Below are 21745 nucleotides of genomic sequence, written 5' to 3' on the forward strand. Positions count from 1 at the left end.
TTACTATTGATACTACCTTTGTTTTCTTTTGCCACAGTTGTTCTGTTTCTGTTTGCAGGTTCTATCTTGTTGTCTTCTGTAGTTCTTTGTCTTGTATTCTGCTGTCTTTGGGTACTACCATGCCCCCTATCCAGACTTTTTTGTCTTTCTTCTGCACAATTGCTACGTCTAGGACAGGGGTAGGCAACCTTGGCTCTTTGATGACTCGTAGACTTCAACTCCCAGAATTCCTGAGCCAGCCATGCTGACTCTGGAATTCTGGGAGTTGAAGTCCACGAGTCATCAAAGAGCCAAGGTTGCCTACCCCTGGTCTAGGATGTTATGTGGCAGGTGCCTATCAGTTTGAATTACAAAGTCCCAGAACAATTTAGCTTCTTTTATTATTTTTTCTTATATATGCACATATGTGGGGATTATTATTTTATTTTTATCTTTTATTCTTTTTCATTTTTTTCTTTTATATTGAGCTTTTATGTCCTGTAAGCCGCCTTGAGTCGCCATGTGCGAGGAGGTAGCAGTATAAATTTTCTAAATAAATACATAAATGTGAAATCATAGCTGCAAATTCTTTAGCTGGTGTTGGCATTCATATGTATCAAGTTCTTCTGAACAATCTAGGATGTTATAATCTATCAGTGTAGTAGATGTGCAGATCCAAACAACACAGCCTTTGTAATTAACAGGTGGAAATTTTGTCAATGTGCAGTTCTTCTAAGTGCCATCCAAAAAATTTTGGTATAGTACCCAGTGTTCCAGTAACCAGAATCCTCCTGGCGAGATGGACAGCAGTTAAATTTTATAAATAAACAAACAAGCGCTGGGACTACCACAATTGGATTATGCCATAATCTTTCAACTTTGATTTTCAGATTTTGTTACTTTGTGAATTTCCCCAATTTTTTGTTTTTTATTATACTATCCCCTGATATTGTCACATCAATTATCCACACTTCTTTTTTTCAACCACAGTTAAATTTGGTGTGTTATGGACCAAGACTTCATCAGTTGATGTTTTGATATCTCACAATATATTATCCTGCTCCTTTACGACTACTTTTTCAACTATATGTTCCCACCATTTTTTTTATTACTGGCACATAATAATTTTTACAGATTATAAGTGTATAATTTTTATCAATTATTATTACACATGATTATTATTCAAAGCTTCACACTAGTTTCTTACTATAATTTCATATCATTAGAATTCAAAGAAAAGTGGTGACACTTGCATTGGGCAATTGATGAATATATAGTGTTCTGGAAATATCCCACTGCTACAATCAATGCAATGAGCTGGACAAATTAAGGAAATACCAATATCCACTCAGAGCAGAATGTAAATTAGAAGCACAGAACTTCAGATTCTGAATAAATTCTGTTAACATTTTACTGTGCAGATCATTTTTCTTCATCTTCTTCATTTTGAGTCAGTAGTCAAACTTGGGAGAGATATTTGTGCTGTGCACCAGGGTTTGGTGGAGCAGTGGGCTAATGCCTCCTTAAGTAACACCAGCTGCCTGCAATTAGTGCAGGTTCGCATCCCACCAGGCTCAAGGTTGACTCAGCCTTCCATCCTTCCGAGGTAGGTAAAATGAGGACCCAGATTGTTGGGGGCAATAAGCTGACTTTGTAATAATGCCGCTTGGGGGGGGGATGAAAGCCCTAATAAGCAGGCATATACATAGAATGAAGGCTACTGCTAAGCTTGTAAGCCGCCCTGAGTCTTCGGAGAAGGGCGGGATATAAATGGAATTAAAATAAAAAAATAAAATAAAATAAATCTGCTTTTAACAATCGCCCGTTTTTAGATATCCAAGTGTTTCTTGCGAGATCTTGACATCAGACGTCACACAGATAAATGATGCACTGGGTGAGGATGAATCTCTCCTGCGACGTCTCTATGGCTTCCTTCAGACTGGTGGAATCCTCAATCCTCTGTTGGCCAGCTTCTTCAGCAAGGTTATGGGGATTCTTATCAACCGTAAGACTGATCAGGTAATGTCTTAAAGCTTTTTTGGACTGCTAAAGAAAGAAATAAAGCTTCATCATAAATTGATAATTCCCTTCCTCACTAATCATATGGTTCGTCTCAAAGGACTTCTATCATTTTCCTTTCTAGTTTGCTCATTCATACACAGAAAAAGCAAAGACTCAATTGAAATAGCATCAGCTCATGGTGACTTTGTGGGTGTGTTCACCTAGCTTTGTTGACACAGTATGGTAGCAGTTTCTTACTGCCTTCTTCCAGGATATATTTTTAACTTCTCGGCCTGGTTAGGTTCTTCTTGTATTCTCCCATCAAATGCTAACTGGGTTACAGTGGATTAGCTTTTCAAGTTCATTGAAGGTCAGCTAGGGGCAGCTACCTAGCCAAGCTGGTGTAGTCACATAGGGCTTTGAAAATAACTTGTAGAAGACCTAGAATATAGCTTGTCATGAATGTAATTGAACCAATTATTTAGTGGATCTTCAGTAGGGTAAATACTATAACACCTACATGAAAAGATAACATCCTAAAATATTGATTATCACATACAAATAATATACGTTTCAGTAATAAATATTTTATTGAGAATAATTAAAGGTAAAGATTCCCCTGCACATGCGTGCTAGTCGTTTCCGACTCTAGGGGCCGGTGCTCATCTCCGTTTCAAAGCCGAAGAGCCAGCGCTTGTCCGAGGACGTCTCTGTGGTCATGTGGCCGGCATGACTAGACGCCAAAGGCGCACAGAACGCTGTTACCTTCCCACTGTAGTGGTCCCTATTTTTCTACTTGCATTTTTACGTGCTTTCGAACTGCTAGGTTGGCAGAAGCTGGGACGAGTAACAGGCGCTCACTGTGCTACGCGGCACTCAGGATTCGAACTGCCAAACTGCCGATCTTCTGATCGACAAGCTCAGCGTTCTAACCCACTGAGCCACCGCGTCCCTTTTGAGAATAATTATTGCTTATCAAATGACCAAGTTCCTTAAAGCACATGATTGACTAATTTGTAAAACAAGGTAATGTTCAAAATGGAGATTCTCTGTAATCTAGCTGCTACGGTATTTGTTTTATCCTGCCCATCCTTTAAGGAACTATATCCCTTTTATCTTTATAACATTCCTGCATGCTAAGCTAAACAGTGGTGACTCATTTGAACTTCATGGCTGAGTAGGAATTTGAACCTGGGGATACCTAATCACAGTTACATGGTCTAACTATTATATTGCCCAAGGATTGCAAAAAAAAATGTGTACTTCACGATTAGGCTGATATGTGGGATGGCCCATTTCTGTGCAAGATTGTTAACAAATGAACTATAGACTCAGCTATATATAATACATATTATTTTCCCCTGGTGTGGGAGTTGTCCATTCTACTCCCATATTCAGGATGGAACTTTGTAGGGCCATTTGTTTCCAGAGTGGCTTTTACCTGCTTTCCCTCAACCCTAATTTGTTTGGGTTTTTTGTCCAGATAGTTGCCTTCTTGCGTAAGAAGGATGACTTTGTCAATCTGCTGCTACATCACATTGGTACCTCAGCCATCATGGACCTCCTGCTGCGACTCCTAACCTGTGTAGAGCAATCACAGCTCAGGCAAGATGTATTCAATGTAAGGATCCAGCTGCAGGCATTCTTGCCTACTCCCCTTTGCTTCCTTGGAAGAGCAAACAATATAGGTTTCTATACAGCCTTTGTTATTTTGGTCAGTTTGTCTAGAAATACAATAACCAGTTTTGAAATGGTATTATTTCCTTGTTCTGTGGAGATATATAATTAAGTAAAAGATCTGATGTGTTAGTCAAGCCAAACCATACTATAACTCTGTCATGCCCCAGTTTTCTTTCTTATGAGCAATAGCCATTTAAAAGACTTAAATGGATTAAATGGATTATTATAGGTATCACAATGTTCTGCTGCATCTTTGCCAAGCAAGAACCATTTCCTGCCCATCAAGGATTAGGGATAAAAGCTCTAAAGTCAGTGAATACCTTATTAACCTATTTATTCTAAAATAACCACCACATGAATCTTCTGAAATCTTGATAATTATTTTTTACATGTATGTTCCATTTCTTTTGACCCTTTTCACTGGTCAAATGTTATTATGAAGTTGTTGTTTTTTACTGTTACACTAGTAAACATAGCTCAGTGATGGACTTTGGGGAAAAGGTGACGCATCACTGGAACTGCATTTATTTGTCCCTGAATTAGTTTCAATGTATAAGTGGGGTAGATCTGAGACATCTTTCTTTAGTCTTACCATTGTTTTGTTTTCATTATCCAAAGTGGCTTAATGAGGAAAAAATTGTGCAGAGGCTTATTGGGATGATCCACCCTTCAAAAGATGACAATGTAAGTAGCAATTACAACTATGGAGGTACCTGTTTGTATATACTTGTGTGCAGTGTTGGACATGCCATTGGATTGCTTTCTTCTGATCGATAACAGCAAATGGAAACTAAAACAAGCAGTTGCTTTGCTGTAGTTCTGGTGCATTCAGGTGCTGTTCCAACTAGAAGAGATTTTTAAAAAAATAATAATGAAGTTGGAAGGGACCTTGGAGGTCATCTAGTCCAGGGCTTTTCAACCAGTGGCACGGGTACCACCTGTGGTACATTGGCACCTGGCAGGTGGTACATGACCATCCTAGAAAAGTGGTAGTGGGGGAAGGGAATGAGCTGAACTGGTGGCAGCACCACACAAGCCTGAGCAAGAAATGGCTGGAGCTGCAGGGCTGTCAGGGCTCAGCGGAAGCACCAGGATCAGCGTTTCTTCGGGGCTGTCAGGGCTCAGCAGAAATGCCAGGATCAGCACCATGCTCCAGCTGGAGCTCAGCACTGATCCTGGCACTTCTGCTGAGCCCAGAAGAAACGCCGGTCAACTGGAATGTACGGTCACAGTGTCCCAGGATCATGTGAAGTGACCAAAACCTGCTGCAACCACCCAGCAGCGGGGGGAATAAAAACCAAACACCCACCCCCACCCCACCCCGGTGCCAATCCTCAACAGAAATGCTGACAACAATGAAAACCTCAGACAGGAGGAAGAGCGCCGCCGGGCGGACAGGCAGGTGTCTTGCTCGGCTGTGGCTTGGGGGTGGGGGGCACTTTTTTCAGTGCCATTGTAACTTCGAACAGTCACTAAGAGAACTGTTGTAAGTCGAAGACTACCTGTACTTCATCACTTTTTTCCATTATTTTTTTTTGGTCATCAAGTTTTTGACACCTTGCAAGGCGACTGGTGGTACTCGGATGTTGCCATATCCTAAAAGTGGTGCAATGGGTGAAAAGGTTGAAAAGCCCGGTTCTAGTCCAACCCCCTGCTCAGGCAGGAAACCCTATACCATTTCAGACAAATGGCTGTCCGATCTCTTCTTAAAAACTTCCAGTGTTGGAGCACTCACAGCTTCTGGAGGCAGGTTGTTCCACTGGTTAATTGTTCTAACTGTCAGGAAGTTTCTTCTTAGTTCTAGGTTGCTTCTCTCCTTGACTATTTTCCATCCGTTGCTTCTTGTCCTGCCTTCGGGCGCTTTGGAGAATAGCTTGACTGCCTCTTCTTTGTGGCAGCCCCTGAGATACTGGAACACTGCTATCATGTCCCCCCTCGTCCTTCTCTTCATTAAACTAGACATACCTAATTACAGCAACCGTTCCTTATATGTTTTAGCCTCCAGTCCCCTGATCCTCTTTGTTGCTCTTCTCTGCCTTCTTTCTAGATGTTTCTTTTTTTACATCTGGGCGACCAAAACTGGATGCAGTATTCCATTATGCTTTTATCTTTATAAAGCTTCTTTTTTTTTCTCGTTCCCTCTTCCCAGCAACATTCCAATGCTTCGCAATCTTTATGTGACATTATCCGGCTGAGCCGTGAACAGATGATCCAAATCCAGGATAGTCCTGAGCCGGACCAGTTACTGGCCACGCTTGAGAAGTGAGTGCTAAGCACCGGCAGCAGGGAACAAAAGAGGCACCATTGCCCTTAGGTTAGAAATAAGCGTCACTCTCTAACGCTGAAATGAATTTGAAAGAGGAAATGCCTGTTTTATCAAAAATCCACCTCATTTTTGTTTAATATGACTGCTGTCTATATACTACTAAGCTCTTGTGGTCCTGACCTTTGATTGGGCGAAACGGTGCGTCGTAGGGCAACGGATTTTGAGCCAGGATACCTTGAATAGGCTAATGTGCAGAGTATGTCCAAAGTGTCCAGAAGCCTTGGTGGAGCAGTGGGCTAATGCCTCCTTAAGTAACACCAGCTGCCTGCAATTAGTGCAGGTTCGCATCCCACCAGGCTCAAGGTTGACTCAGCCTTCCATCCTTCCGAGGTAGGTAAAATGAGGACCCAGATTGTTGGGGGCAATAAGCTGACTTTGTAATAATGCCGCTTGAGGGGGGGGGGAAAGCCCTAATAAGCAGGCATATACATAGAATGAAGGCTATTGCTAAGCACATTGATTTGTGCCGCCCTGAGTCTTCAGAGAAGGGCGGGATATAAATGGGATTAAAAAAAAATATCCTGGAGCCCTGGCTCCCGAGGGAATGTAATTTGGGAAAGTTGTGGCTGTTTCGATGCTGCTGTACTACTACTACTACTACTACTACTACTACTACTACTACTACTACTACTACTGAAGTCATATGATCTTCATTTTTAACTTTCTCACAATCCCTTGCTTCTTCCCCCACCCAGCAGCGGTCACTTACTTACCTGCCTGCCTGCTGGGAGGGGAAGGGAAGGGAAGATTTCCCATGCTCCCTGCCAGATTCCCTGGAAAAAAAACTTAATGGAGGAGCAGGCAGGAAGTCAGAAGTTGCTCCTGCTCCCACTTCTTTTTTTTTTTTTTGCCCTTGATCCTTGATCGTTCTGTTTCTCTGTTTAGCTAATTATTAAGGAAATCTCTCTGAAATGATTACCCAACAATGCACAGGTTGCCTAGTTTCAATTGTAAGCGAAAGAGGGAACCTCTTTTCGGTGGTCTGCCTCCTTTTTTGAGTTTGTTTATTTATTTATTTGATTGATTTTATATACCGCCCTATTCCCGAAGGACTCAGGGCGGTTTACAGGGCGAATTAAAACAATACAAATAAATACAATTAAAATAGAATTAAATTAAGACTAGCCCACAATTAAAACAAATTAAAGTTTAAAATTTAAAGTTAAATTAAAATCCTCTCAGTCCAGGCCAGCAAGATCAAATAACCAAGTTTTCAGGTCCCGGCGAAACGAGCGAAGGTCCGGGGCAGTCCGAAGTTTCACCGGCAGTTCATTCCATAGGGCAGGTGCGCCCACAGAGAATGCCCTCCCCCTTGGAATCACCCGCCGGCATTCCCTAAACGGCAGTACCCTAAGGAGGCCCTCCCTGTGGGAGCGCACAGGACGATGGGAGGCTGATGCTGGCAGCAGGTGCTCCCTGAGATAATCTGGACCCATGCCATTTGGGGCTTTATAGGTCATCACCAGCACCTTGAATCTCACCCGGAGGGGAACTGGAAGCCAATGCAGCTCGTGGAGAAGAGGTGTTACATGAGAGTATCGGGAAACTCCCATTACTACTCGCGCGGCTGCATTCTGCACCAGCTGAAGCCTCCGATTGGTCCTCAAGGGCAGCCCCATGTAGAGAGCGTTGCAGTAGTCTAACCGGGAGGTCACGAGCGCATGAGTGACTGTGCGTAGGGCATCTCGGTCCAAATAGGGGCACACCAGGCGAACCTGGGCAAAAGCCCCCCTGGTCACGGTTCAAGGCTGTAATGGGGCTGAGCAGTCAGTTTTGTCTTTCACTGGGTTGCTAGGGCTTCAGTCCCCAAAGCGGACAGAGTCTACACAACTAGATTTGATTTAATTTAATGGTATTCCATTAAATATAGTTAATACGATTACCTCCCCTGTATTTAATAACTTCCCCCTTCTGTCACATTAACACTTTTAGCTTATTGGCAACTGCATGAAGGACTCTGGGAATTATACACAAGGCTTTTTTAAAAAAACAACACATGTGGTATATTCAGGCTTTGAACTAACTCAAAAGAGTTCAATACCATTGTATTTGTCAAATGAAAACTGAGTGGTGTTGCTTTACTCAGCCAGTGTCATTTCTTAATGAAATGTTCCCTGCTTTGTTTTTTTGACACTGTGTGATGTGCCCCTCTGGTGTTCTTAAAATGCCTCTACTGGCATAAAAATGCAACATATCTTGCTCTTATACTGACAGGCCCCAGCAGCTGGCTTCCATGTTTGGCTGTTAATATTCGAGATCTGTCCTTAAAAGTTCCTGGTTTCTTTAATGTACTTGAAAAACACTGCTCACCTTCTGAGATAATGAAGCAAGCTATATAGAACAATGTCAAATGTTAATAAAGGGCAGAAATAGTCAAAATTACATGAAATAATCAGATGCAACAAATTTAATAAATACTGTGAGTTTAAAAATGGTTAATGCTAGAGAAATGGATTTTATAGTTGGTCTGGTGGCAAAAAAAAGAGAGAGAGAGAGAGAATGGTGCTAGGTCAAGCTTCAACAGGAACATGTTTTCATAATTATGACATAGCAATTTCATCACATAATACCCCGAGAAATGTCTTGAAGAAGCTTTCCCCAGCCCATTAAAGCTTGGCTTGAAATTAAACCTTCAGAGTCATTCTGCAGTTTTGGAGGACTTTCATTGCTGAATGAACCTCCAAAATTCTTTGCTTCATATCTCTCAATAAAAAAGTACCATTTGGAACATTATAGAGCAGCTAAGTGCACAGCCTTTTTTCAAGTTGAAGCTCATATATGGCTTTTTACTGGCCACATTCCAAAGAGGGAGTAAAACTAGGCTAAAGAAAGGGACAAGGCCAAGACAAAAGCTAGATTTAAAGCAACTAATTTTCACAAATTATGTTCAGTTAATTAGATCCATTCCCCTATATTTAAAAATGTCAGATTAGCAGCAAGACACAACAAAGCTTTAATTATAGGGCAGTGCGGCAAGCTTCTAGTTTGTTAGCCTTTTGAGTATGCCTGGGAGGGGGAGCACGGCGGGGGCGGGGGGCGGGAGAGAGATGAGTGTCAGTTACCAGGAGTATCATTTGACAGGATCAACAGACCTTTTCCCATTAGATTTTTCCTTTGCTTACAGTTACGCTCAAGTATAAAGGAATCTGCACAGAATACTGTTTCAGAATCTTGAAGCTCAAAAGGGTTTGAAGGTCCTCCCCTTAATTGTGAAAGTTCATGTTGCTGCATAGTTCAGAGTCAGATCCAAGGATTACTAGTTGACTGCTCTCTCTTGAGCTTCCTCTATTTATTTATTTTTTTGGGGGGGAATGAATTCCTAAGTTAAAAAAAATCTCATTTTTGTTCCTTTTTTATTCTCCCTCTTTTTATGGGGTATGCCTATGTCATTGTGGCATATCCAAAGATGAAAAATTAAATAGCCAGGTCTAAGCTCATGGGACAATTTAGTAAAAGCAATTTCCATTCCCCTGCATCCAGACAGGAGACAATTGAGCAGCTGCTAAGCAATATGCTGGATGGAGAACAGAACGAATCTGTCATAGTCAATGGGATCCAGGTCTTGCTGACCCTGCTGGAACCACGAAGACCCAGGTATGCAGCAAACGAGGACTGAGAGCAACAAAATACTTGTTACGTTCGGAGGAGCAATTAACAGAATTGTATGAAATATTTCTCAGCAAATGTATACAGTTTGTAGCAGTGTTGTATCCTGACTGTCACGTTTTTTCATTTTAAAAACTATTACTACTAATATCTGGTGATTACTATCAGCAGAAATCCTCTGACGGTACCTTGCGAAGACTGTAGTAACTGGAATAGGGCTCTACAAACAACCTTGACTTTAGAGTTAGGGCAGTGGTGCTGAACCTTTTGGAGACTGAGTGCCCAAACTGCAACCCAAATCCCACTTATGTATTGTCAGGTGCCGGGTGGTCGTGGCCCATTGACTAGGCGTGGCCCATTGGGTGGGTGTGGCCCATTGGGTGGGTGTGGCTGCGGTGGTAACAGCAGACTGGGTGGGACTAAAGTTCAATCAATTCCAACTTTGCGAGATCTTTTTTTCCCCCGCGAGAAGTTGAAATTGATTGATTGATTGATTGAACCTTTTTCTTTTTTCTTTTATTTTTTTGCCCACGGCGGCGGAGGCCTCAAGCAAAAAGGTTTTATAAAACCCAGCTGAAGGCCTAGGACTGGGCCGACGATGTGCGTGCCCACAGAGAGGGCTCTGTGTGCCACCTGTGGCACCCATGCCATAGGTTCGCCACCACGGAGTTAGGGCCTTAGTTATTCCGGTATTTTCCCTTCAAGGAGACTCTCAAACAGGAGGGCAGAATGGCTCCCTTGGTGCATTTGATTTGCATCAAAGAGTTTAAATTTCCTTAGCCAGAGAGGTGGACTGGTGAGAGTGCATCCCTGTAACGTGTGCCTCCTTTGATCCTTCCTTGCAGGAGCGACTTGGGTGGCATAGGGGGCTTTTATTGCAACCTGGAGGGGCAGATGGAGATGACTGGTCCCAACTGTGAAGTGGCTTCCAGCCAGGCCAGTTTGGGCACTCTGCATGCCATCAAACAGCGTCTCAGGGAGCTTCATCGGCTGCTCCTTGATCCACCAAAGGTTAGTAGGCCTGTGTGTGTATAGGCCAGATCAGAGGACAATTGAAACAGCAGGGAAGGAAGTAGCAGTGCCAATGGCCTTTGAAGCGTTCCAGACTGTTGGTTTGCAGAACCAACATTTATGGAAACCAGTGCGTTAACACAGAAAAGGACTACACAGTGCAAGGGGCTGGGGAGTTTAGTTTCCTCAAGACATTTGAGAATACAGGCCTGGGAATTAGTAAATTTAGCGCTTGCCATACGAAAGGAACATCTGGCCAAGCAATGAAAAATGCTGGAAATGGATTTTGTATCTTTAAAAATAAAAATAAAAAAATCCGTATATATGTTCTTAGGGTAGAGTTATTAGTTTGGAGATAGGGAGAAACGTTGAAAGTTAGCGGTGGAGCTGGAATTCTTTAAAGGTGGGGGGAGCAAGATTTTAAATTGTGCAAGGCCCCTCTGTTTTACATCTTAATTGCCCCTGCCTGTTTTTTCCAAGAGAAGAATTTTGGCCTCCTCCCCTCAAGCTTTGGAACATTAAGGATGGGGAGGGGGGGTGGCGCTAGATGTGAAATGTTGGTTTTAAAAAAATAAACTTTTCTTCTAACAGAAAGAAGCCCTGCAGACTACCTGGGGGGTCCTGGACCCCCCTTTAGGAAACACTCGCCTGCATGTAGTGAAGCTGCTGGCCAGCTCATTGGGTACAAACAACACAGCACTGCAAGATGAGATCATTGAACTTGGGGCCCTTGACACTATGTTGGTGAGTATCAATACTGCCTCTGTTTGCTGGGATTTCTCTCTGATCTGTGGGCGAAGCATTTGGCTGCCTCTTAAAAGCTACAGTGCAGTAGTATCTATCAGTAGCTTGCTACGCTCTTCCTTTGTGAGCAGGAGGCAAAAGGGAAAAGGTGTGTAACATTTTGTAGCTTAAGGGTCATGCTTGGCTTGCAAGTGACATTTCAGGACTCGTACAGAAAAATGAGCCAGCTTAGAATCGGTCCCAGTACCGACGACCACTCATTCAACAACTCTTCAAAGTTAACGAAAGCAGTGAAAAATTGAGACAACTGGTTCTCAAAGTTGCAATCATTGCAACATGCTCACAGTCACGTGATTGTGATTTAGGCACTTGGCAACTGGCACATGTTGGATGGTTGCAGCGGCCCACAATCATACGGTCCCTATTCGTGACTCTCACAGCCGGCTTCAGTGGGGAGGCAGCAGGAAGTAGCAAAGAGCTTCCTTCTCAGTTTTATTTTTTGAGTAGGAATCCTGAGTCCAAGCATCTCCCTAGATTGCACCTAGGTTCTGATAGGTAGGAAGGTTGGTAGGTAGGTCTGCCTGCCTGTCTGTCTTGTCTTGTCTGTCTGTCTCTGTCTGCCTGCCTGCCTGTCTTGTCTGTCTGTCTGTCTGTCTGTCTGTCTGTCTCTATCTATCTGTCTGTCTGTCTGTCTGTCTGTCTGTCTGTCTATCTATCTACCTACCTACCTACCTACCTACCTACCTACCTACCTATATCTACCTACCTACCTACAGTAGTGGCCAAAATTGTGGAAGCCTTTTGGGAAAAGTGTACAGTAGAAATGCCACCTTTGGTTAAGTTTCCACCAATTTTTCTTCTAATTTCTTTATAACTGTAGCCTTGTTCACATAATAATACTATTTTACATCGCTTTCTGGGCAACCAGTCAACTCTTTACACCCAACCAACTTGATAGCGATCACATAACACACTGACAAATGTCATCCTCTCAGCTTCAATACATGACATCAATAACTGTGATCTGATTGGTTCATTGCCAAAACCAGATGACACCTTATTGGCTACAATCAGATGAGGGAAAGCAACCTGATATCAACCTAAGCGAGTTGTGCATCCTTTTTCTGGTTATTTGGCTATAACTTTTCATAGAATACAGTACAGATAATTAAACTTCATTACATTACATTCTTGATTAAATTATTTTTCCATTGAGATATAATTCTATGGTAATACTACTACAAAAAAGTGGTGTTATTAGCCATCAAACCTCAAAAATATACTTTCCCCAAAAGGTTTCCACCATTTTGGCCACTACTGTGTCCGTCTGTCTTTTCAGGATCCTGTGGTTCCCAAATCCACAGTTTTTCAGTCTTCCTAGGTTGAACCTCAACCTCACAAATACAATGTCTACACACTAGGTCAGTACTCCAGCAGCATCATTTGGGCAACCAGGAGCTAAAATAAACAGTTGGATATCATCAACTTACCGTTGATACCTAAACCCATATGGCTGGATTTTTGTAATGCAATTTTTAAAAATATACAGCATCAGAAGCATTTTTTTAACAAATAGTTGTAATATATACCCATCCAACAGATTATCTAATTGCTAAAATAATATTGCCTAAGACAGCAAAAGAGAGAGACAGCAAGCCAATTTGACTAATGGTTAAAGTGTTGGCCTAGGAATCAGGAGACTGTGAGTTCTAGTCCTTAGGCATGAAAAACCATCTGGGTGACTTTGGGCCAGGCACACACACACACAGCCCACCTCGTAGGATTGTTTTTGTGGGAAAAATAGGAGGAAGAAAGAATATTGGTATGTTTGCCTCCTTGAATTGTATGTGAAAAAATGGGTTTAAAAAAACCTTTTAAAAAAGCCAAACCAAAATAACTATCTTAAAAGGTAAAGGTAAAGGTTGCCCCGCACATGCGTGCTAGTCGCTTCTGACTCTAGGGGCTGGTGCTCATCTCCATTTCAAAGCCGAAGAGCCAGCGCTTGTCCGAGGATGTCTCCGTGGTCATGTGGCCGGCATGACTAGACGCCAAAGGCGCACAGAACGCTGTTACCTTCCCACCGTAGTGGTCCCTATTTTTCTACTTGCATTTTTACGTGCTTTCGAACTGCTAGGTTGGCAGAAGCTGGGACGAGTAACAGGCGCTCACTCTGTTACGCGGCACTCGGGATTCGACCCACCAAACTGCCAACCTTCTGACTGACAAGTTCAGCGTCCTAACCCACTGCGCCACCACGTCCCTATTGAACTATCTTAAGAACAACATATTAATATAAATCTCCAAAATGTATATTTGATAAGGGGAAAAAATCAAATTATGCATATATTTGTCTATATGTTTCTGATACGGCTACATAATCAGTTATATTTCAGGAGCTGCCTCCATTAAAACTAAGAGCATCTCTTGGAAACTGCTACGTTTCTGGACCATATTGTGTACCCACGTTACAAGATAATTTAAAACTGCATCATGGCTCAATAAAAAATACAAACCACGGAATACATACACCTACCATGTTTTCCCAAAAATAAGACCTACCCCATTAATAAGCCCTAGCTTGATTTTTTGGGGGGTGGGCCTACTATAAGCCCTACCCCCAAAGTAAACCCTTGTTTTGGGGTCAGGTGCATGCCTAAAAATCAAGTTGGGGGAGGTGGAGCTGTCCCACCTGCCCCGTATCCGCTTAACCGTGGCAGCCAGGCCTCCCATGAATTGACCCCTAACATTGGCCACTTCTGCAGCCCATGAATCAACACCTAACATTGGCCACTTCTTCTGCGGCCTTCAGGAAATGCCTCTGCAGCTGAGAATGGCGCTCTGGATTGATGCGCACAGCGCCCCCTGGCCTGCATTTCACCCTCAGAGGCCTTCCAGAAAGGCCTCTGAAGCCAAGAACCGAGCTATCCCGAGCTCCATTCTCATTTGCAGAGGCATTTCCTGAAGGCCTCTGACAGCAAAATGGAGGCTGGGGGCGACGCGTGTGAGCAGCGATGAGTGGCAGCAGAAGAAGTGGGCCAGCTAGGCAGGGCTGTCAGTGCCGTTGCTACGAGGTGAGACTGTGGAAAAGTCACCCCTCAAAAAACAAGACCTGGTGCCTCTCTTGGAGGCAAAAACACAAAAAAACACCCGGTCTTATTTTCTGGGAAACACGGTATTGCCACTGCTCCGTGCTATTAAGTTTAAGTTTAAGTTTATTCGATTTTTATACCGCCCTTCTCCCGAAGGACTCAGGGCGGTGTACAGGGCAATAAATATAAAAGCGAAATACAAAAGTTAAAAGACAATTAAATATTATGCCCGAATATAAAACAATAATTAAAAGCCATATTAAAACCCCAACCCTAACCCATCAAACCAGGTCAGATTGATCGAATAAATAAGTTTTTAGATCACGCCGGAAGGAGCGAAGGTCGGGGGCCATCCAGAGCTCAACCGGCAAGCGGTTCCACAGGTCTGGCGCGCCCACAGAGAAGGCCCTCCTCCTGGGGGCCACCAGTCGACATTCTTTGATCGGAGGCACCCTGAGGAGGCCCTCTCTGTGGGAGCGCACTGGACGAAGGGAAGTTGACGCCGGCCGCAGGTGCTCCCTAAGGTACTCCGGACCCATGCCATGTAGGGCTTTGTAGGTCATTACCAACATCTTGAATCTCACCCGGAGGACAACCGGCAGTCAATGCAGCTGAGGGAAAATCTGGTGCTACAGTCATTGGGAGTATTGGTTGAAAGGCATAAGTAAAGGCCCGCTATTCTGTTCTTTTGTCTCTCACTGTCAGAACCTCTACTTCAAGTACACCTACAACAACTTCTTGCACGCCCAGGTGGAGGCCTGCCTTAGCAACATTTTCAGCCCCCTTGTTGGAGACGAAACGATAGAGAACCACTCGGAGCCCCGCCCAGAAAGTCCAGTCATCCAACATGTAAGTTACGTAGGGTTGTCTGTGGGGGGTCAACATCCTTCTTTTGTCATTGACGAGAGAAGCAGCACTCTTGCTTTGATCCTGAATCCCGATGTTGGGAAATTGAAAGGAGATTAAACTGAAGGTCTGGATTATTTCAAAGACTCTGAAAGGAACCACATACTGTAAGTACAAAGGGGAGTGAGACAACTTTGAAATAACAAGAGGAAGAGGAGGGGGTTGTGGTGTCCTTGGTGCTCTCTGAGCTTGGTTGTTGTTCTTGTTGTTGTTGTTGTTGTTTTACAGATGTTTCATTACCCAACTAAGTAGTATCGTCAGCGATGCAAATCTCACTCCTTTCTAGCACTGATGATGTTACCTAGTTGGTAATGAAACACCTGCAAGAAAACAACCAAGCTCAGAGAGCACCAAGGACACCACAGTTCAACTCTTGAGTTACAAATATTCTTCTTCTGTTGGAGAACTGCATGCCTGGCTTATTAACAAGCTGGAGGAGGTATCTAAGGAAGTGGTTAACAATTGGTCTCAGGAGTCTTCCTTTTTGTCTTTGGGCAGAAGCCATCACCATCACTCTCGGCTTAGACTTTTGTGTTCAACTGATGAGCCCTGCAAACTTTTCAAAATAGCCATATAAAACCCCGCTAGCCTTTTAATTGAGGTGTAGGCATTGGTGCCCTTATAATTAGCAGGTATCATATCAATTGTCTCATGTTTTCTCCTTGTAGTTGCTACAGAAATGTCGCTTAATCCAAAGAATTTTATCTGCCTGGGAGGAGAATGAGCAGTCTCAGTAAGTAGTTAACGGCGAAACTTTTAGTCTCCCGGTTAGATATTTCTCCTCTCTTCCTCCTCTTCCTTCAGAAAGAGTCCCAAGGGGTTCTTCCGTTATTTTGATCCTTCTTTGCTCCTTCCCTCATGCTTCAGGCCCCTGTTGCTTAAGTCTCTTCTACTCAGTGGTTTTCATGGAGGTATTTACTGGCTTCTTTTCTTTCTTCACAAAAACAGTTTGATTTGTTCTTCTCCAGAAAGAGCTGAGCTGCACTTTCCAGCATCTTTCAAATTGGCCCTGTTGGCTGGAGTTGCTGGGCGTTGGAAGGATTATCTGGAGATCCCTTTCTTTTCCCTGCATGCAGACCAATCGGAATAGCTTCGACTTACGAGCTCCGTAGAAGCACTAAAGTCTCCTTCCCTCTTGTCGTTTGTTTAATTTCTTCTTTTTCAAACTCTGTGCAAGTCGTAGCCCCAGCCACCCCCAGCCTCCATTCTCTCTTGTCATCTCCTACAGATTGGACGGGGGAAGACGCAAGGGCTACATGGGGCACCTCACCCGGATTGCCAATGCCTTAGCTCAAGGTTCTGAGAAGTGGCCTCATTCAAATCTCATCAAGCAGCTCTTACAAGGTAATGCGAGGGGCAGCTTCAGGGAGTGAAGATTATGTATGTCTCTCGTTCAGGATTGGCTAAAGCCAGGGGTAGGCAACCTTGGCTCTTTTAATGACTCGTGGACTTCAACTCCCAGAATTCCTGAGCCAGCATGGTTCAGCATGGAAACCTTTCCCTTCCCCTCAGCGTGGCTGGCTCAGGAATTCTGGGAGTAGAAGTCCACGAGTCATAAAAGAGGCCAAGGTTGCCTACCCCTGGGCTAAAGTATCTTTTTAGCTGCTGAAACTAGCCGTTTTTTGGAAACTGTATAGGAGTTTGTTTCCTGTCTTTTAGGAGACGAAAAATATGGGTTGCCATTGAAGATTTGAGGTGTGTCGGGCAGGGAAATAAGATCTACTGCTAAAAGAGGATATTTTCAGCTAAGGTAGAGACACGAATAGGCCAAAATAGGGTTAATATCCTGTGCTCTGTGGTTTTACATCTTGAAAGGCTAGTTTAAATTACTGAATGCATACAATTCTGCAAATGTTCTGTGTGTTTATAAATGCACAGTTTTAAAGTTGGGAAAATAGCTTGTAATCTTGTTAGAGATTGAGAAAGAGGATTTGACCAAAAAATTTAGAGGGGAGATATGCATCAGTTAACCCAAATAAATTTTCCTGAACTTTATAGGAAGGACTACAACTCCAGAATCCTCCAATAGTGGGCTAAATTAATGGTTACTTTTCATACTTACACTTGCTATGAACTTGCAAATTGCCACACAATTATTTACTAAATGTGGCTAGAGTTAGGACCTAAATCTTCTTGGTAGCCAAAAAAAAAAACAAAAAAACAACAACAACCCACCTTACACAATGTAGCCGGAACAGCTGCTAACCACAGGTGGCTGCCTTCACACAAAGATGACTTGTTGATTTGGGCTTCTGCATGAACTAAGGCACAAAAGGTTTTGCCAACAAACCAAGGTTAAAATATGTCATAATTTTATGGAAGGACCTGTCTGTGTTCTTCAAACAAGGAAAAGGTTACCTCCTTGATTTCTTTGAGGCTGTCTGGCTCCTAATTACTATGGGCTACTATTTTTTCTGACACCTGAATTCTGTTGCATCCTGTGGACTAGCTCAGGTGTTCCCAACTACTGGGCTGTGGTCCACTACTGGGCCGTGAGCCATTTGGAACTGGATCACAGAAGCAGTAGGCATGCATGTGCACTCCATTTGTGAGTTTGCGTGCTTGTTGGCCACTCACATGGAAACACAACACACACACACACACACACAGACACCAGGCAGCTCCCAGAGACAGAAAGGTTGGGCAACTAGCTCATTCTTCAGTGTATTTATTTGCCTTCTTCCATCCCCCAGCTATAGGCTACTTACATTTTCTGATTTTCAGAGATGCCTGAAGAAGACCAAGAACAGTGGGAAAAATTTGTCTCGGGACCTTTATCAGAAACCAATAAGAAGAACACTGTGGATCTAGTTAGTTTTTTTCTTTTTCTTTTTTATACTTATTATAGTGTTGTAGACTTGGTCCTATATAAAATCTCTGGCAGAGTTGTGGAAACCATTCCACCAGAGATGGATATCTATCTTCTCTTAATTGAGGGAAGCACTTCCTAGTAATTTCACACTCTCCATGCTTCATGTCTAAACTTCAGTCACATCGCCAATTTTAGAAATGGATTTCTCCAGATGGCTCAGCTTGGCTAGTGACCTGGGGAATTTACAGGTGAACGCTATATTGCTATTTCTAAGAATGCATCACATTTCCTATATTTATTTATTTATTTTAACTCCATATCCCGCCCTTCTCCGAAGACTCAGGGCAGCTTACAAGCTTAGCAGTAGCCTTCATTCTATGTATATACCTGCTTATTAGGGCTTTCACACACCCCCAAGCGGCATTATTACAAAGTCAGCTTATATAGCCAGAGGATCAGTAATTTTAAGTCAGCTGCAGCTACCCACTTCAGCCCTGGGTTCCTGGCCTCTTTGTCATACTGTCCCTTTCAAAGTAGCCCATAATGATTGCAAAGCTAGAACCCCCGTGTCAAAGACGCAGCAAACCAGGGGTGGGGAAGCCCTGTTTAGGAAACGGGAGCTTGTTCAGCTAATCTGAGCACTTGAGTCTCTGCTGAAAATTCAAGATGTACAGAATTTGAGCCTCTGGGCAAATAATCTTCGCTGTATATTCACTACGGCTACGTTTTCAGAAGGAACCCTGTAACTTAACGATTTTTTGTCGTCTTCAGGTCAACCTGCACAATCTCCACTCATCAAGCGACGATGATGAGAACGACCTCAAGGAGTTCAGCTTCCCTCAGGAAGCTGTCCTACAGCAGGCAAGTGGCCTTGTCCATTCCTATTGGGAGGCATTTGTACTCCATAGCCCTTATCACCTGCCTGCCACATGCTTGTTTATTTAAGAGCCAAGGGCAATATTTTTAGCTCTGTGGGCTTTGTGCCTAAAAACATATTGCTTGCTCCAAAAGTCCTTTTAGTCACTTCCCACTCCCTCTTTCTCTTCCTCTACAGACATGTGCTGCAATTAAGTAAATAATCCACACATCAAAAAACACCTCACCTTTAATCTGAGAGATCACGACTCCTTGAGGGGGGGTGTCTAGATTCTATATTTTAGTATGTCCCTTTCTGGCTGGTGGCCATGCAGAAACCTTGATTCCTCCGACAAATAGCCTCTCCTCTTTCAGAGGAATGTTCCATCTGCGTTACGAAAGTAGAATGCTTACATAAGCAGCAGGGCCCACCTTGGGAGACAGCAATATGCGCGGAGCGTTTCTGGAAAAGATATTTATCCTGCTCTCCACCTTTCTCAACATAATCACCACCTCTATTTGGAGGCAGTGGATATAGAACCTTGGTATTCTTTTCTTTAAGGTAGTCATTGTATATGGTCAGATTCTGGGCATGTAGGAAATCATAGTAACAAGCCATACAATAAAATATTATAAAGCCAACTCCCAAATAAAATGCCACCCACCCACCCCAATATAAAACCATACAGAAGGAAGAAGAGCCAGCAGTAGCCCAGTCATTATGTTTCATTTTTATTTTTATTACATCTTGTGCTCAGGATTGGATTGATGCTACTTGGAATGAATCCAAGCCAGGTCTTATCTGTTAAGATCTATTGGAAAGCACATAGATTTATTCAGACAAAAGAATTTCCGTGCATTCCTAGATGCATCCGATCTAATAAATCATCTGTTTTGACTTGCAACTGGAGATATAAATTTAGTTAATAAATAAAACTCTCACTCCACCATCCCCTTTTGAGCTATTTATCATTCATGCTTGTTTTCCTATTATTACTTTTTTTCCCATAGGCTTTCGTAGGTTATCAAATGCAACAGATGACTTCATTTATTGACCACTTTGGTTTTCATGACGAAGAATTTGGCGAGCAAGAAGAGAATGTCAAGTTAGTGATGTGTTCACATTCCCCCTTGCCTTTCTCCATGTCCTGTTTCTAGGCCTCTTGTAATGTGCTCTTTGGTGGCTGAAAATTGCCTTGCCTCCTGTGAGGACAATAGCATGGCACAGCTGATTTTTGTCTGCTCTGGAAAGGAAGCATGATTTTAAGCAGGATCCAGAAGCAAGACTAAGCGTTTCTAAAGCCCCACCTATTAAATTATGTTCCTTTGGTCTGTGTATGCAAAGGGACATCTGCCTTTCACTGGTCTTAATCTCTGCTGATTATAGTTTCCTATAATTCAGTTGTAAATTCATTAATGAGAATTAGATTATTCACTGAATACATTTCAGGAGCGTTTGATTTGCATGTGCTTGTGCCTAGCAGTTTGTCATAGAGTTACAAAGATGCATAGTCTTGCAACTTGCAGATTTGGTTATTGGTCCCAGTAAAATATAACACATCGGAGATGTTAGATCAGCAATCCTCATCTGGATCATCCTTACATTTTGAGCTATAACTGGATCCCCAGCCTTTTTGGACTTGTGAATTCGATTTTCAGGAAGTGTTAGGGACACTGCAAGAATGCAACTTGTCATCCCATTCCCAAAATAGTTACTGGGGGGCATAATTACTTAGAAAATACGGATTTAAGTTATGGAATCAGTTTGTGACCCAGAGGCATTCATGGAGCTAGTGAAGACTCACAACTGGCGCTTTGCTTTGCAACATTTTTGTCATGAAATGAATTCTTTAAAATTCCTTTTAAAAGCCTGATGGAGCAAAGAGCTTGTTTTATGTCAAAGAAGGTGCCTTTCTTGGGACCTGTATCCCAACTGGCATGCTAGGGACCATAGAGCCTATAATTTCATTTTAGTTAAGGATAGTTTTTTTTTTTAAAAGTAAAGGAGAGTTCCTGCATATTTTACTACGCTAGTTTTTACTCTGCTAGTCGCCGGCTCATCTCCATTTTGAGGCCATTGAGCCAGCCAGCACTGTCCTCAGTCATGTGGCCTCGGCATGATGTCACAGAATATTGTTAACCTTCCTTCCAAAGTGGTAGCTGTCGATCATATTTGCATGCTTTCAAACTGGTAGGTTGGCAGGAGCTGAGGTGAGGACAGGAGCTCAACCTGTCCCAGGGCTCCTGGATCTCAAACCTGGGCTGCCGACTTTTCAACCACCCGCTTGAGCCACCCTGCCGCCCTAAGGATGATAGCAGTCAGATAAAAAAAAATAGCTGGGAAAACCTTATCTGGCTAGGTGTTCATTCCATCTCATTGTGACCTAATGAGCTAGTATTTGCTTGGCTTCTTTTGAGAACGCGAGAGGATTAGATGTGTGGTGATGCTTCCATCTTTGCCTTTGCACAGCCAGGACTCCACTTCGTGAAATCTTTTGTGTTTCTGGACCTCTCGGGAAAGAGGGAACGTTTTGGTTGTTTTTTTTTAAACTTACGTTTTATAAGAACATTAAAAAAATGAGCTTTATTTGATCAGATCAAAGACTCTCCTCGTCCATCAACCTGTGGATAATTGCTCTGAGAAAGTCCACAAGCAGAGTGGTTTCCTTTCAAATTTTGGAAGCCGGAATGATTTGATACTTGGAAATTGGATTTTTATTGAATTAAAAGCTCCCA

At 42.9% G+C, this 21745-nt stretch overlaps 1 protein-coding gene across 6 annotated transcripts in view; it reads left to right on the top strand.

The window, feature by feature from the left end:
• The window catches only part of LOC308677515 (serine/threonine-protein phosphatase 6 regulatory subunit 1-like), a 62153-nt gene that overhangs the window by 22153 nt on the left and 18255 nt on the right, over positions 1-21745 (top strand). For 5 of the 6 annotated variants that reach the window (XM_081343981.1, XM_081343982.1, XM_081343983.1 and 2 more), the window contains exons 3-15: positions 1812-1998; positions 3464-3601; positions 4279-4344; positions 5810-5922; positions 9467-9580; positions 10438-10603; positions 11195-11347; positions 15142-15285; positions 16011-16075; positions 16571-16686; positions 18067-18152; positions 18926-19015; positions 20021-20115. In XM_081343981.1, coding sequence (XP_081200107.1) covers positions 1812-1998; positions 3464-3601; positions 4279-4344; positions 5810-5922; positions 9467-9580; positions 10438-10603; positions 11195-11347; positions 15142-15285; positions 16011-16075; positions 16571-16686; positions 18067-18152; positions 18926-19015; positions 20021-20115 — 1533 coding nt within the window. The remainder of the gene's footprint in view (positions 1-1811; positions 1999-3463; positions 3602-4278; positions 4345-5809; positions 5923-9466; positions 9581-10437; positions 10604-11194; positions 11348-15141; positions 15286-16010; positions 16076-16570; positions 16687-18066; positions 18153-18925; positions 19016-20020; positions 20116-21745) is intronic. The other variant, XM_081343984.1, reaches the window with a different exon arrangement.

Source organism: Vipera berus, assembly GCF_964194415.1.
Source record: "Vipera berus genome assembly, chromosome: Z".
Lineage (NCBI taxonomy): Eukaryota > Metazoa > Chordata > Lepidosauria > Squamata > Viperidae > Vipera > Vipera berus.